At 42.1% G+C, this 17,361-nt stretch overlaps 1 protein-coding gene across 1 annotated transcript; it reads right to left on the bottom strand.

Moving 5' to 3' along the window:
• Window positions 1-3,307: 3,307 nt before the first annotated feature.
• LOC113035388 (uncharacterized) lies at window positions 3,308-15,471 on the bottom strand. The gene is made up of 17 exons (XM_026190930.1): window positions 15,454-15,471; window positions 14,649-15,360; window positions 14,045-14,095; window positions 12,154-12,254; window positions 11,818-11,956; window positions 11,655-11,704; window positions 9,493-9,598; window positions 8,962-9,120; window positions 8,753-8,870; window positions 8,587-8,648; window positions 8,304-8,429; window positions 8,109-8,224; window positions 7,855-8,016; window positions 7,562-7,758; window positions 7,201-7,330; window positions 4,201-4,394; window positions 3,308-3,554 (listed from the first exon to the last, which is right to left on the bottom strand). Exons 1-17 carry the CDS (start codon window positions 15,469-15,471, stop codon window positions 3,320-3,322), a joined length of 2,676 nt encoding a protein of 891 aa, XP_026046715.1. The 3' UTR covers window positions 3,308-3,319.
• Between the last annotated feature and the right edge of the window lie 1,890 nt (window positions 15,472-17,361).

Here is a 17,361-nt window from a genome sequence, read left to right as displayed (position 1 = left end):
GCCAACATTAAGCACAAAGTATAGCCATCAATTACTCATGTTGTTCTTTATCATGCTTGTGTTGCACAGTAAATAAGCTGAGACGAGCTCTCATTTACATAGCAGCCGTGCTCGTGTTGCAGGCATAGGGGAAAACGAATAAATGCAGGGTTTCAATATATTCAGTGATCTCACTGCAAATGCTGATTGTTTGAGTTCTTGGATGAGTGAGAAATTGTTGATGGAGTAAACAGGGGTTTATTTATATTTTTAAGAAGCGATGCATGCAGGGTTTTTCAGACGAAGCTGAAATTAGCCAGAATTCAGAAATATGATAATAAATGTTTGACTTAATTGTTTTTTATATGTATATTAGATATGCAAAAATCATGAGGCCACTGAAGTTATTAAAGTCTGTGTAATATCAGCGTTATGAGCCGTTGTGCAGAAGTTGCAGTCGATTTGTTTTGAGCTCAGCACCTGGACAAGGAAGACGTGCATCTATTTTGCGCATTATTCAAATAAATCTATCAGAAGATTACATTACTGATTACTGTTCAAAATGTGTTTTTCCCAACCTCGAGAATTCATCCACACGAGGAGGATAATTGTTATACATTCCCTGTTCTGTATGAATAATGGGATCTAATCAGAATCACTTCATAATCAAGCCCAAGAGGCATTTTCTCATGCGCACCAACAAGACAATTGTGGGAGCATCACTGATGTTTGTGGGATTCCCAGTAGATGGCAGTATTTCCTCACATCCTCCTTGTGGTAATGAACGCAGGGGAGAATAAACCAGAGACAAAGGTCAAATAATATAAAATAGTGGTCACCAGGAGACCGGGGACTTTCTCAAGTGCCTAGTGGAGCTACTTAGTGTGAGATCTGCCGGAGGAAAAGGCAGAGGTCCCATTTCCACCTCAGCAAAATGAAATCAAAAGCCCCTGGGATTTGAGGCTGACCTTCCTAGCTCCCACTGCACTTGAGTGATTACTGAAATATAAGAGACGGGATGGTGCAGAGCTGAATTGTCACATAATCCTTAACCGCAAAGCTACATAATCGCCCGAATATGAATTGTTTTACATGAATTAACAATTATTGTGTACTGTAATTAACATTTGCAGTGAACTGTAATTTGGAGTCTTTGGAGCGGATACAAACACAACACACAAGAGCATTATTATTACAAAGAAAACAAGGAGGCCGAGTTGTTTCTGCGTTAGGAAACAATGCTCTGTACTGTAAAGTGTAATATGAGGCTAAATGCCAAACTTGTTTGTTTAACGTTTCAGTGAAAAGGAATTCCTTTGGTTCGCTTCAGACCTGCATGCATTTTATTGGGTTGTGTGGGATTTGGGCAGGAAACCAGAGCTAATGCCCCCTCTCCCACTTCAAACGGATGCCAGGCACCCTTAAATGTCATGAGGTGGTTAGAGAGTTGACGGAGGTGGGAGGGAGCGGAGATTGAGGAGTGGGAAGCTCGGGCTCGCTGGGTGGAAGAGAGAAATCCAGCCACAGCGGGCTCTTCTCTGAGCTTATCAGCATGTGCTGGATGTAGCTTTATCGAGGCTGCTAAGGCAAACCAGATGCAGCGTAAGCTGCTCTGTGCCACTATGTGTCAGGTACAGCCTGGGTCAACCTGAGGCGCCTCAGCAGAATAGGAAGAGGCCAGTATACATTTCAAACTCACTGCAGATGTTCCAGACTAGTGTACAGTAGAATGTAAGCTCCCGCAGCTCATCTTTTTGACTTTGAAGACTTTAGCAGGTCTCATGTTGTCACTTCAGTTACTCACCCAGATGGATTTCTCCTAATTTTTTTTTTTTTTGTCAGATTGACAGCCTGCAGTAGTTTATAGCCGGGGTATCAAAGCCTGCGAGTGTGTGTTCTCGGTTGTGTTGGTCACTGGGAATCCCATGTTCTCTTTCCAGCAGTAGTGTTTATAGGATTTTGCCTCATTTTCTCCAGTGTTAATTTATTTCCATGAAGGCAGCCATGACACATTCTCTCCTCTGCCTTCTGTCTCTGTGTGGCTTAACTTTACTGAGCTATGAATTTCTCTCCTCGTCTCTCTACCCCGAATGGAAGAATAGGCTAGACTGACTTCAGTTGCTGCTACATGGTTATTTTGACAGCGAGCGTGATCATGATTTTTAATTCCTCTCCCACTCTTCCTCCCTTTCTCAGTTCTTTCAGTCTCCCACAGCCTTGCTATGAAGCTATAAGTGTCCACACCCTGCTATTGCATTGTTTTGTGGCTTTGGATAACTTCTCATTGTATTGTTATCCTTCCCAAAGTATGTCATTTTGGTTCATATGTGTCAGTGGGTAGATGAACATGTTGTGGCGCGGTTGACTTCAATTTCCCATGCCTGTGACTAAGCATTTCAAATCTCCAGCTTGCCAGTATCACGCTCCTCCCTCGCTGCGGGTCTGTTTGGCAACGAGAAAATACCATCTCTCTCATCATCTGGATTATATGGAGCTCATTTGGCTTTGATTGCAAAACCATTAAGGCACAAATGTGTCGGTGACTGACCTGTGACCTTTCTCATCAACTGACAAGCCAAACTGGTCTCATCACTCTTCCTCTCAGGCTCTTTGGACCCTTGGGGTCTGGGTCAGGGTTTGGTAGTGTTTTTGCTGTCTTTCTGTCAGACTTGCATGATCCACTGCCACTTTACGAGGGAGAACGAGGCTGAGAAATGAGGCATTTCCGGGCTCAAGGGTTTATTCCTACAGCACAGTGGATTACATTACAAGTTAGAAAGGGGATGGGGGGTGTGACTCATCTTTTTAAGAAATATTTTGCTCCGAACGCTGACCAGACGATCTAAGAGACAAACCTGTGCAGGCAGGATGTTTTTGGATGTGCCTGTAAATTAGATCACTTTTGTAAGACTATTTCCAGCCTTACATGTGTTTTTAAAAAGTTGAAGCATGCACAGTAATCAGTCTTACATTGTGACACCCTCAGTAACTACTCTGGTGGATGTTAAAAGAAATGCTTATCACATATCTAGTGGAGTGAAACTGTCAGACTCTGTGCTTCTTCGTTTTAGTTGAAAACAAAAGAGGATATAAAACAGGGAAATGTAGTCTTTTCTTGTCTTGCTTTTTTTTTTTTAATAGCTGTTCCTCCAGGCATACATTGAAATGCATTTCATGCTAATAAATACCAAAAACAAGCTGGTGCACACATGGTGAAAAACAGGCGTATTGCTATTTGATATTCTGAACTAAAAGGCAGCTGTCAACAACTTATGATGAATAGTGTCATCAGTACAGTAAAAACAACAAAAGACGACATGGCATCTCACATTACTGGACATCATATGGCTATCACCCTGCGCTGAGGATGGGTTTCTGTGCTGCCCACGTCTCCCCCTGGGCAGCATGTTTGCTCCAGATCACAGCTGACCATGTGCTGCAGGGACGGAGGGGAGGGGAGGGCAGGCGGAGGCTGACGAAGGACCACGACTTGAATGCTGGGGCCCTGCCGCAGGAGGTCGGTCAGCTCTCCGTGTGTTGAGTTGACCACCGACACACCGTTCACCTCCACCAATCTGATAGCAAAACACACACATGCAAAGATAACGTGTTAGATCTTTATTTCCAGTTATGTATGGAGAAAAAATACATCTTTGCAGGTAAATGTAAGACCTCGGCTTATGTAACACACAAAAAATGCTCTTCAAATCACAGAGCATTAAAACTGAAAAAGCTACACATTTACACAGAGCTCGTTAAAAGCCCTCTATTAGTTTTTCTTTATAGACACCCAGGTTAAACTTAGAGCAGCTCCTTGTATTTTTTCATTAGCTGTGTAAAGAGCATTGGCGCGAATGCTGCGATAAAGGAACACAAACAGCGAGCCTGAAAGACTCTTTTCAGCTACTGTGATTCTGTCACACAGACTTCTTTTTCCCCTGCAGTATTGTTTTAAATGATGGGCAGTGTCTCTAAGCACAGTTCGTACTCGCTGTAATTCTATAATTTCTTAATTGCATGAAGTTCTTTTATCTGTTCCCTCTCACTCTCTTCTGCATCCAAGTATTGCGTTATGTTGCTTGTTTTCTGATGGGTTGCCATCGCTACCACGCGCAGAGACAGAGTGAATGAAAGAATGGGTGAAATGAGTAAGATGCTGAGCTCCGCTCTCACTAACTAGCGTGCATTTATGAATACGTTTTTTGTTTTTGTTTGAGTCACCTGTCATCCACACAGAGCTGTGAGTTGTCCACCTCGACCACCACAAGTCCGCTGCCTTCCCCATAGCGACAGGAGAAGCCGTAACGGCCATCAGGGTTCTGGTTCTCCTGTACGACCAGCAGCATGGCCGGACGCTGCGGTGACACCAGCTGGCTCAAGCTACCAATGGGTGAAGTCTTCTTTCGAGCCTTTTCCTGAAAGCAGAAAAAGAGCGTATTCCTTAAAGCAAGCAATCAGAGACAGCTTAGAGACAGATGGTTGAGATTTGAAGGCATTTGCAGTGGAGTGATACAAATTTATTGCAAAATCTGCAGCGTCCCATGTCTCACTTACAGTAAATAGATACACAAACCCTGAGTAGTGAAGTCTCAGCCACAGCTGATTTTCAGGAAAGTTCGGAGAAGATTAATACCACTCAGTAATACTCATTTACAGACGGCCTCCGGCTTCATCATAGATTTTTACAAAATAATGAGAGACCATTTTCAGTATAGGGTTCAGGTTTCCTCTTCTTCCTCTGTGTAGGTTGCCAGCTATACAAGGACTGACTTCCAAACCAGCTTCTGTGCCAGTGAAACATGAAGCTAACTCAGTTACCATTTTCTTAAGATAAACTTTTAACTTCATTATTTTTGTTTCTTAGAAAACAAACTAAAAAGATTACAGATATCATGCGTGGAAATCTACGGGAGATAAAGGCCCAGGCTGCGTCAAAGCCAGGAGACCACCAAGATGTAATGATTAGCTTGGGAAGCGATCGCACCACAAGTAGCCTGCAGGGATCCGAAATAACTTGTGAGTCCGACCGCTGAATTCCAATGTTCACTTATCCAGCCTCTTGGCATACTCCCCTCCCCCCCTGCATGGCGTGTGAATGCCTCGGAGCAATGGATGCCGCTTTTTCGGGGTCAGGGGTCAAAGCTAAGGCTTCTCTTTTCTTCAGACAAGTGGGCCAGACAGGATATATCCACGGAAACGCAGCCGAAGCCCCTCGAGGAACAGACTCTAATGCCCAGCGTTTTCCCTCTCGGCTTGCTCCGTTTTGGACGCACGCCAAGAACCCGAGGAATTTTCTCTTCATATTCTTCTTGTTTACCTACAAAAGCTGATCAAATCCCAGCCTACCTGAGCTAGACATGGAGCACATCTCCTCCCCCACCAGACACATGAGCAGACCAAAAGCAGGCAATTAAAACACAAACAGAAAGATCACAAAGGTCATTCAGGTGGGAATCACTCACACGTCTGCTCGGCGACAAGAAATATTGCCGTATATTGCACAAATGCGACCGTTTAAAACATCATCTGTGAAAGAGTTTTGTTTCAGAGTGAGAAAAGATTCTCTGACAGGCTAAATAACATAGACGCTAAGTGGTAGGGATTATGTTTCATTTGAAATGATGGGTGTTAGTAGATCTACATTCAGTCCTGTCACTGTGAATGCAGATGCCCTGGCTGTGCACCGAGCAGAGGTCTTATGGGAAAGAAAATGAGGGATAGAGAATTGGGAGACACTGTGACCACACTGATAAACCGCAGCTTGTACGATGACTTTGTCTACATAAAAAGCGGAAACACACTCTCCGTTTCCTAAACTCGTGCATGTCACTGCAAAAAAATAGAAATAAAAGGTGGGAGATTCTTCTCAAAACGTGACCCACGCTCAAAGCGCGACTCAAGCCTGGGTGAAACATAATTCTCCCAACTTCCCCACTTTAATAATCTCTCTGAAGTTTTTGAGTCGTCCAAGCTAAACTGCTTATTTAAAGTCATTTCCTCCATTTGTTGTCGTTCCCCTCCTCCCTTCGCTCCGCGCCTCTGTTTCTCTTTCGCCTTCCCCTTCGGCTGCTTTATTGATGCTCTCCAGTTGCAATAGATCCGGGAGATTAGACTGCCGATGATGAAATATTTCCTTATTGTCTGTAATGTGGGGCAGTCTACAAGACCAAACACAAGGCGGTCTGTTCCTTATTTGAACAGCAGCTCTATCAGTTCCCAGGCTGCTCCTCAGCTCTGACCTGTGTGTTAACTCTGATTAGGTCATATGATAAACATTAGCACTGCTGCTTTTCCCACAAACTCACCACCTAAAAAAGCGTTGCCTTGGGGTGGCAACGTGACACGGGGCACCTTTCAAAGCCGAAGCCGCGCGTGTCCTTTCATGGCACCTCGTTAGGGCTTCTCCAGCAGGATAAAAGGGCCACATTAAAAAAAAAAAGTGGGCACCTCGGGGGATAGATGGAGATACTTTTACACACGCTGGCCCGTTTCGCCACTGCTCTCTCCAAGTGGCTTTTGTCACACGCATTCCATTGTTGGTATGGTCACAGGCTCTCGAATGTCAGCGCTAAACATCATTTCTCAGGGGAAAAAAAAGTGCATGTTCGTACAATGGATTTCACTCTGCATTGTGTACTCATTCTCACAGCGGGGATAAGTGCGCAGCTTAATGAAACAGAGCAGACACTGTGTGTCACTCAGAGGACCAAAGTTAAGAGTCTCAGATATTGGCCTTCCACTTCAAGAGGCCAAGACCACCCCTCCCAGTGTTGTCTAATTCAGTCACCAGTCGGATCAAATGTGTGAACGTCACTGTCACTTGTTCTGCAGGTAAATTTATCCTCTAAGTCTGGCTTCGATTTTTAGGGCAAAGGTCAGGAACACGAGTTGCTCTGATATGGTTAGGGACAGCATGCGCAATGGCATGAAATTCCGAAAGCTCCAAATTTGACCTTTTTTTCTCCAGTAGCATTTTATTATCCCATACCACGCATGCCTTTCTCAATATTTAGAGTTGTTTTGGTGCAAACATCAGCTTCTCATTGTTTATTTTTAGCAGTCAAAACATTCTCTGACTCAGACCATAGAGCTTTCCCACATATTGGTGTAACTGCAGTTCACATGCTGTTGATTAAAGTCCTGCAGGCCTTCGCTGTGCCAGTTAAACTCTACGGCAGCACTAAAAATAAATCGATGAAAGGTTCGTTTTATCAGCAGTACCTTAACGTGGCTTTCTTGCAAAGCGCTGTGGAGCTGAGCCGCCTGTCGATTGAGATGCACGATGCAGATTTCCTCCTTAAACACGTGGCAATTCAGTTTCATCTTTTCCAAGAGATGAACCTCCAACTGCCTGAAAAGCAAAGGAACCACATTTCGTGGAAGTTCAAGCTCACATACACAGAAACAAATGTGGTTCTGGTAAATGTCATTTACTACAGTCTCAACAGATCATTAACTACTACAACAGGTGCTTGTATTTCTAAATTGTACTTTGTCTCTGGAAGGTGAAAAAAGCTTCTTCTTTTTTTTAAGTATTTGTGTCGTTAAATAAGTTGCTAATTAAAGGTGATGGTCCTCCTACTTCTGCTTGTCAGCTGTGAAGTCGGTAATGTTGTCTCTGAGGGTCTGCAGGTTCTGCCTTTTGTCTTGCAGTCTTCTGTTAACCAGCTCCAGTCTCTGCTTCAGCTCAGCAGAGCCAAGTGCATCGACATTCGTGTCTCCATCCATGCTCTTCAACTCTGAGCAAAAAGCTACCAGGCCATGATGGAGCTCTTGGACCTTTTGGGGACGTAAAGATCAACCAGATCACGATGTTTAATATTAATTTAGTACAATAATTTTAGTGTTACGCATTTTTTAAACACAGATATGGACCTGACGGATGACATTTTGTAGTGAGGCCACTTGTTGGTTTAATTCCCTGATCCGCTCTTCTTTAGCCAGCTGTTTGCCTCGGATGTCATTGTTAATGTTGTGATTTTCATCAGGGCTGTTCTCCTCTGGACTGTCTTGGGATGCAGAAGCAGTCGGTTTATCCTACAATTGAAAAAAAAAATCATACAGAAAGCTTTGTTTTGGTGTTTTTGAGTTTTATGCTGGACTGTTTATTATGATTGTTTTTAATCTACCCTTTTAACCAAGTGCAGTTCCAGCTGACTGCTCGCTGCTGCTGCTGCAGATGATGATGATGATGATGGAAGTAGAGTCCCAATCTGTTGATCTGGTGAGAGCTCCTCCGGCGAACCTTCAAATTAAATCATATATTTAACACGTTTACTGCGTAAACAGTATGGCTTAGTGTTTTTGAATAACGCTCAGTGAACCTTGCTTGTCTTTTAGTGTGAAGAGACTCTTGTCTTCTGTCATTCCCAGCATCTTGATGCACGAGTCCATAATCTTTCCCACTGTTGTTTCCTTCGGGGTTCTGAGATGAACTATTCGCTCTGACGCTGAAACACAAAAGTAAATCACAGGTAAAGATGACTCCTGTTTCATCCTCAGTGACTGTTGCCTATGCAAACATAATTGAATATTTAACATTCACATCCATTCATTGCAAAGAGTGCAGACACTGAAGATCTTAGCAAACTGAGCTTTAGTACTCACCGTTGATAGTAATCTCTATTAGTTGAGCACTCCTCTGCCCTGCGTTGTTTAGGCTGTTGTTTCTGTAGCAGAATTAGATTACCAGGTTAAAACGATGAATTGTTTTTGTGTTTGTTTTGCTACTTTTTTTAAATTTCTGGAATTCACATTACATGAGTGGCTTCACCTCAGCTTGAAGGAACGCCGATTTGTATTCAAACAGCTCACATGGGGAGAAGACTTGGACTTAGTCATTGACACCAGCGTTGCAGTGAATGTCTCCACATCACCAGGCCCCAATGATTCTGTTTAAAAAGGAAAACATCAATAAATTACATTGTTACATTGTTCATTGCATGAATTATTATTTGACATAGTTTGACATAGTAACTATACCGAGCAATGAGTCGATTCTCTGAGTCACCGTGCTGGGAGGGTGAAGCTCATTATAAATGGCCGACAGCAACTTCTCCCTGTCCTCCACTGTGCTAATGTGGAGGGTGTCCAGAGTGTTCACATCTACAGACGCCATGTCTGCACCACACAGATTTGCCTCTGCAACAAGCATTTATTCATGTATCAGCTGATTTTAACAGCCATCAATAAACTGTAAACGGCAACAATCAAGACCTGAAAATCAGGTATTGTTAAGACATGTAATATTCAAAATGCAATCAAAACACATGCATCATATTTTAGAGGGCAGATACTATGGATAGTAGGCTGTTTGATTTAATCGACAGGACTTTCTTGAAGACGTTCCTCTTTTTATGCATTAGACACTGACATGTTTCAGTTTTAAGAGGTTTAATACTCTTATATCCTCATCTATTTTTCCATCTCAATTTAATAGCATTCATTAATTACAGTTTATTCCATCTACACTAAAAAGAAACCAATATGCATTGTCAGTAGACGGTGTTTTACCTTTGATGAGAGGGATACACTTTTGTAGTCCAGTACTGGTAAACCACTGGCACACCTCTTCAGTGTTCAGATCCATGAAAGATTTGGCCACTTGCCTCTCTACATCCTGGGGAGAAGGAGAGGCTAGACAGCTGCTAACTTGTACCAGATTATACAAAGGCGTGGAGCAAGTGTGTGAAAACACACCACACAAGTATATACACTCAAAAAAAATGACTCTTTGCCCTCATAAACAGGAAGCAGTAATTTTAAGTAAAGTGCAACTGAAGTACATCAAAGCAAAGGTTTATTTATTCAAATGGTTAAATATTAAGAAAAAAAACCCATGCTTGATTCCATTACATTTAACGATTTACACTGTACCTATGTAACAAATTCCATGGGAAATTTACGTGTAATCAAATTACTTAAAGTCAGCATTTTGGACATTCATATTTTTTGAGTGTATAGCATTACACCATACACACAAGCATCTATAAACCATTGGTTATGAGTTTTGGCATACAGCTGTGTACTAAAAAATGTGTATATCTCTGTGTATTTCAACTAGAATGGTGAATTATCCAAAATGAAATCATATTTTTGTATTATTTCATATTAAATCTCCCTGATATAAGTCTTGCACAAATCTGCTTTCCAGCAAGTTGCAAAAATTTTGTAATAATTTTCATACACTTCTCTTTAGCAACTCCTTGCTGTAGGAGTTTTATTATTTTACCTTCTTCTTTGGAAAAATAGTTTTTCCCAAAAAATGTTGACTGTTGGGGTGTGTACTTGGGTGTGTACTGAAAGCTTTATTTTGATATTATCTGACTAAAGCATGCGCTGCCCACACATATGGGCTTCTTGCTATGCTGCAAGTTCACATAAACAGCCATTACTGTGTGAAATAATTTTGCAAGGATGGCTGCGTTATTGGTAGTATGACTCCTCTGATATCATCTAAGTGCTGCTGCAGCTGTGTTTTGGCTCATTCGTTTTCGCTTCAGTCAGTTCTTTGCCATGAGGAGCCATGATGCATCAGGCACAGCTCAGGCCAAAACTTAACACTCTACAATACTTTTACGTTCTTTTGTAATCTTGTTCGTGCAGTTACCACTTCTACTGAATTGCAGTCGTACCGATCTTATCTGTTTGTTGTTGTTCTTGTTGTTGTTTTTTATTTGCACAGATCAGATCACTTTATTTTAACTTCCTAAAACGATCTGATTACTGTTTGAGTAGTTGTTCTGTACTGTTTTGGGGATTTTGGGGGGTCTTTTTTCAGTCCAAACAGTAGTAGCGGTTGGAAAATCCTGAGAGCAGGAAATGACGCACAAAGACGATTGTGACTCAAACATCTGGATGCAAAAAAAACAACAAAAAACCCCAACAACAAGTCAGTAGGTGGTAAAACATCAAGACATAACAATGAAATTCCAGACGTGTATTCATCTGAATCACAGCTTTAATGGAAATTAGTATGACTACGTTGGATATAAGGGTTTGGACATATTACACCAAAAAGACATATTTGTGTGTTTAACTGTAAACATGTTTTTTGTCAAAGACAATGAAATGTTTAGTTAAGTGGGGACCCTAAACACAGGGTTTTGTGCAATTGTTCCCTTAGTCAGATTTTTTGTCTTTTTTTTTGTTTTGTTTATGACATTCCTGGAAGAAAAACCTACAATGTCCCCTTCAAGGAAAGCTTTACAGAGTAACTATGATTAAATATATGAAGTCTGCCTCTTCTGTGGGATTTCCCCATTATGTTGCATGACACAGCAAAAACAACATATTAAACCATGCAAATAATCCATAGCATCAGCACTTTTATGGCGCTCCAGCGTGAGATGTGGCTGCTTAAGATACAAGTTGCACAATTGCTTAAATGACTGTTAATGCCTGGAGATAGCAAATACCGGACGTGAGTGATTGGCCTTGAAAAAAAATTGTGCTCTCTTGTGTTTCGGCTAACACGTAGATTGCTAAGGATACAAGCAATCTTGCTTGGCAAATCCTGGACACAAAGACTAAAATCCTGAGACTATTTGTTGAGTCATTGCTTTGACAGATCAAGGGAGCTGGGAAATATAAACAGAGTATATTCTATAATTGCAGCAGCTCTGGGCTGTGTGCTGATGCCACCCTGAAGGCTCGGCTTTGATGATTTACAGTACCTTCTCGGAAAAGTTTCCATTCTGATCCTTAGAATGAGGCATATAGGATGCTGTGCAAAATACACAAAGAAAAACAGATGAGCTTCTTGTAAGGTTGTGTTTCTAATTAGTTGGAATAGTAGTATTATGTAGTAACAAAGCTTGCTTGGCCATATTATATTACCAGAATCACCGACAGTTATTCGTCGCTGTCTTGGCGACCCCTCCTCTTCATGGCGTCGATCTGTGGTCTGAGTTAAACCGTGGAAAGTGGCACTCCTAGTCAGCCTGTCCTCGAGACTGCACGAACGAGTTATCGGCCTCTGTCAAGGAAAAAGCAGATTCACTTTACAGACAGTCTGTAATTTTGACTTCATACAGAGCATCTCTTGAGCAAAGGTCAGATATCTTAAAGTAGATGCTCTGTATATTACCTGAGTCTCGTTAAGCAAAGATGGAGACTATAGACTACAGAGTATGAAGCAATCATGAAAAAAAAAACTTTGGTTGATAGCCTTACCTTTTGGTGAGCAAATGTAGCCATCATGGTGGTGTGAGGAAGCGGGCAAAGTTCATGCTTGAGAATATCTGAGAAACTTGAGTCTCTGTTGGTCAGGTCATCTGCAAAGAAAAAGTCAGTCAATAAATGCAAAATTCATTATTAGAGCTGTGTTTTTGTTTTGTTTTTAAAAAGAAGAGGAAGAAGCAATTCAATCAAGTCCTTTTTCTTCCTTTTAAGCAAGTGTGTCCTTTTTCTGGCGCCCAGGTCACCAGGTTTACTTGCAGTGCTGATACTGGACGCAGCTAGATGGAGTTGCTGGGCAACACAGTAAAGTCTGTCTGGTTGATGACATGTTTCTCTGACAGCCCACGTTCTTTCCCACAGAAAGCGCATATTCTTCTATTTTCCAAATGTCACTTGGTCAGCGAGCAGATATGTTTATTATCTGCTATCATAACAAGCAAGATGAATGAGGCTGAGAATATGACATCAAAGCCTGGCTTTTTCAGGCAGCACAAGGCAGTGATGTGATTGTGACTACTCTGACTTAACTATATGTTTTGAGACTAAAGTGTCAGGACCCCTCTGAGAACTCAAAAACAGTAGTCTGTTCAAATAGATTACAACAACACAAAAATCTTTAACGCGTGTTTTTCATTTCAGGGGCCTGTCTCTGAAAGGCTGGTTTGACATGGATTGGGGTTCAGATGGAGTCAGAATCAGATAAGACAGCGTAATTGGTTTATGCGTGTCAGCAGTGGAATCTTGTCTGAGAGCTGGAGAGACAGTGAAGTGCATAGAGGGGGGGCAGCGAGCTGGCACTCTCTTCATCACCTGGCTGCTCTTGAGTCACTCTGGGAAGGATCAAAAGTCTAGTCTGCTGCAAAGCAGATTCAGAACACTCAGTGCAAAACACAACCGCCTTGACTTGAACAGCCACCTAAGGAAAGTGATGAATCTTGGCTTAATGCGAAGACATGTAGGAGCACCATCCTCTAGCCGACCTCAGACATGACAGTGTGTCTTTGAAGTGCTGAGAAAATCGCTTCCAGTCTGAATCCATGACTTCTTTTCACCATGAATGGCAGAATGGGCACAAGATGGAGATGTGTCTGAGAATGGTAATGGAGGGTAGCTGTACCCCTCAATGCCAACCAAAACAAAGGACAGGGAATTTGGTGCAGGCTGAGGGACCCGGCCTGATGTTGCCTTAAAAGGGTGAAAACTCCAACAATGGAACGATGAACTTCATTCCTAGTCTGAGTCGGCTCCATCGGGACACGTCAAAACGCAAATAAGATGTCTTACCCTTGACTGGTTGGCACAGACAAACACATTGCATCCTTGCACCCACACCTGCAGACACACTAAACGCTCCAAGTTTGTGCGTGACAGAGTTTGGCAACTGTTTAAACACACACACACAGGGTCAGTGACAAAGCAAAGCTTGAGATTCAGAACTTTTCAGCACATTTATGTAATGGATAGGCAAAAGCGATGCTTATCGTTTCCAGTGTTATTGTCCAGCTCTGGTTTGAAAAGAGAGTCATCTCTTTGAGAGAGGGAGGAGAGCATGCTGAGTCACAGGAACCCAAAACCTGGGAACGGCTTGACCAGTTACACACTGGGAATACACACACAATGGCAAAAAAGAGATTCCAACAAAGGGGAACTTCTGCAACTCCCCAAGGAGGCTTTCGAGGTACTGTAACCGTGTCAAATAATGCCTGCAATTTTAATGTGAACAGGGAGCTAAGATCAAAACCACGAGGCAGCACAGGAGCTTTAATGGTTGGATGAAGAGAATCATCATCTGGTGTCATTTACCTCACACCTAAGTTTTTTTTCCTAAAGCTTACAAAAAAGGTTTAAACACAACCACTTGCAAGTTCATGTCATCAAAACTCACCCAAGTTGTGCTCAGTAAATGGTAACAGATTTATTCCAGTGTTGAAGCTCCCTGTGATAGAGAAGGAAACAACAACTTAAATCTGCTTGAAATAAAACACGATAAAGGAAACACATACTTTTCTTTTGTTCTTTCTTTCTCTTTTGCCTCATTGCCAACTTTATATTTAGCTGTGCTCTATTTAGCTGTGTCAGCTCGTTACGTTGCAGGATGGAGCGGATGCAGAGCACGAGGCCGCTGATGCAACTCTGACATTTATTATTTGCATCTGTGCCTTTCCTTCTGTGATGCATCAAATGTGTTTTATGAGATCAGTCTGCAGTGCATTGAAAGTCTTACCTGGACAGAGTTTAATGCAAAAACACGAGATATTTTGACTTTGGAGTATGCAACATGGAAACAGGACTGCTTTGGAGTTTTTGAAGGGACACTATTCAAAGCTAAGCTAGGTGGTCTCAGTGTTTTGGCCAGGCTGGGCTGTGCTACCTCACCACTGAAAACCAAAAAAAAAAAAAATCCTTTGATATTTATCTTCTCATCCAACTAGCTCCTGGCAGAAAAGGACTAACTGTAGTGTACATTTAAATAAAACTGTTAGACTCACTTTTTTCCTGAAGCTCAGGGAGAGGAGCCACCTGGAAGGTGGTTCGGAAGAGCTCACCCTTAGTTTTCTCTTTATTTTTAATTGACACAGCCTCTCTTTGTTCTCCAAGCTCATCCCTAAGGCCCCTCTCAGGTTCGACTTCACTATTGGCCGTACTCTCAGCCAGTACACATACTTTTTTTGGCTGCTCAGTCTCCACACTCTTTGTTTTATCCTCGTCCTGGTCACAAGCAGCAACGCTTCCGTCAATGCCAGTTGTGTATGTCACACTTTCCTCTGAATTCATTTCAAAGAATTTATCAATCTCTGCAAAGTCAGAGGGCGTAGGTGGAATCAGATTGATGACAGGTGGTGTCAAAAAGTTTTCAGGATCCAACTTGCTTCCAGACAACACTTCATCCTCTTGCTCATCATCTTCTCCATTGCTAGAAGTGACTGCTGCTTCAGCCTGGGGCTGTACAGAGAGTGAAGACAGAGGCTTCAGCCTTTTCTTTTTCAGAGCTCTTGAGCAGGCATACACAGAGCTTGCTGAGCGAGACATGCTGTTCCTCGGGGTCAGAGAGTCCTCATCAAACAGGCTGAAGTTAGTGTTAACTATTCCCAGATCCTCCACTGTAATCTGGATAGTCTCCTTCTCACCTGATCCCCGTTGATCCGAGTGTGCATGCAGAGGGGCCCCATTAATCTTTTTCTCCTGCTTCCTCAGAGGATCCTTTTCACCACGCAAACACGAGCAACAGAACAGCCTGCCCGAAAAACATTGAGGGCTCTTTCTCCACGGGCACCTCCGAGCTCGTTGTTTTACTGCATTTGCTTTTGCCATGCCTGTGACTGGCTGCTGATTATACTACTAAGCACACTTATTTCACAATAACCAGCTCAGCTTCTGTGGACTGAAATAAGACAAGAAACCGTCCCGTCCTTTGGCATAAAATGCTGCTGTGTGATAAAAGCCATAGTGCCTGCACTCAGCACAAACACCCGGCTACAACATATGTTGCTTAGCCACCAATTCATGCTCCTCAGCTTAGGTGAACACTTGAAATGAATGCTTGCCTTAATCAGCATGCTTTGATATGATAAGCAGTTCAGATACACTCTTGTTTCAGAGGACCTCGGTATTACAGCGGTGCTCGTCACAGCCTCGTAACCTCCAGTGGTGCCTGGCACCGTGATCTTGATACCTGATACATCAGATCGGATCTTGGGGCAGTTTTGTCATGTTTAGAGCAGTATATAGGGGTGTTAGTGAAACATATCAAAGTAATATCCACATTGGCCATGACCCAAGGTGATGAGATGATAACTTTTTTTTAATGGTTTAGTATGTCTTTAAATATGTTGTAAATGTATGTGTACATATATGCATGTATATATATATATATATGTATATGTGTGTGTGTGTGTGTGTGTCTAGTGCAGATTGTTATATTAATATGAGGCAGTGTTCAGTTTCTCTGGAGGTCATCAGTCAGCGTGTTTGGACACAGGTGAGAATATGGGCTTGCGGATGCTTGGCTCATACAACCCGTATGGCATCAGATGACATTTCCTTCATTCCACAGGCCCAGTCCTGTTCTCTGCTACTTGATAAATCATCCAGCATCAGCTTAAAACCATTTTACCACACCACCCACATCGAAGGCTTGTATGAAAAGATGATATGCGTGCTTTTTTTCTCACGCCCATACAGTGACGGTAGAGTGATGGGAATAATTACTCCTCCCTGAGTACCCACCTCTCACCTTTCCTGGAGCGAAAGGAAGCCACTGCTGTTTGTTTCTTTGACGCTGTTTCTGTTTGCGTCTCACCTTTCAAGTTTCAAGGTGTTTATTCACCTACAATTAATGAAATCCCAGTTTAATATTCTTTTTTTTTTTATCTGTGATAAAATTAATTGTGTCGACCATATTCAAATAACAGGTTCAACCCAGTAAAGCTCCAATAAAACTGGATTTTTGCTTTTGGTAATATTCCAGAAATTATTATTTTTTTAACATAAATAACAGAAGTTTGAAATGATTTCAGTGTGAAGCCAGTTGACTATTGATAGGCTTAGCGCCAAGTTGAAGACTCTTTGTTGCTTTCTGGTGCTTTTATATTGCATCACTCAAAGACCTGCATGGTAGTTTCTACTGGAAGAAAGGTAATCTAAAATAAGCACCCTGACTTTTGCTTTTAGCTGCAGATGAGAACGTATATGGTTAGTTTTCCTCAGACATGAATATGACAGCAAAGCTATACAGCACAGAACCAAGCTGAGAGCTACTGGCTCTATAGACATTAGACAAAATGACATACTTTCCACTGTTTTGGGGGTTAAAGATTTACGAGAAAATAATCTAAAATCAATATAAAATGGCACAAGTTGGTGTTCATCATCAGAAATATGCAGTGCTTTTATGAGGGGAACTAGAAAATAGGGTCTCTGACATAATCACTATCAATACTTCAAGCCCAACAAAGGGGGGCAGTGGAGAGCAGATGCACAACGCTGACAGGACAGAAAACAGAGCCCACCACTTCTTAAAAAGGACCTCCACTGGCATTCACAAGTCTGGATAAAGTTAAACCACACAAGTGCTTTTCATTCGCAGCCTAGTGCGGCTGGCTTTTATGATATCTTGATCTGGTATTTGCAAGAATATCAAGTTTTGTCATAATCCTTTTTACATGTTGTTTGAATATACCTAAGCAGTAGGGGAACGAAAAG

This window comes from Astatotilapia calliptera, chromosome 13 (assembly GCF_900246225.1).
Source record: "Astatotilapia calliptera chromosome 13, fAstCal1.2, whole genome shotgun sequence".
Taxonomy (NCBI): Eukaryota; Metazoa; Chordata; class Actinopteri; order Cichliformes; family Cichlidae; genus Astatotilapia; species Astatotilapia calliptera.
Note: the sequence above shows the minus strand (reverse complement) of the source record. Positions and strands in the feature narration are given on the sequence as shown.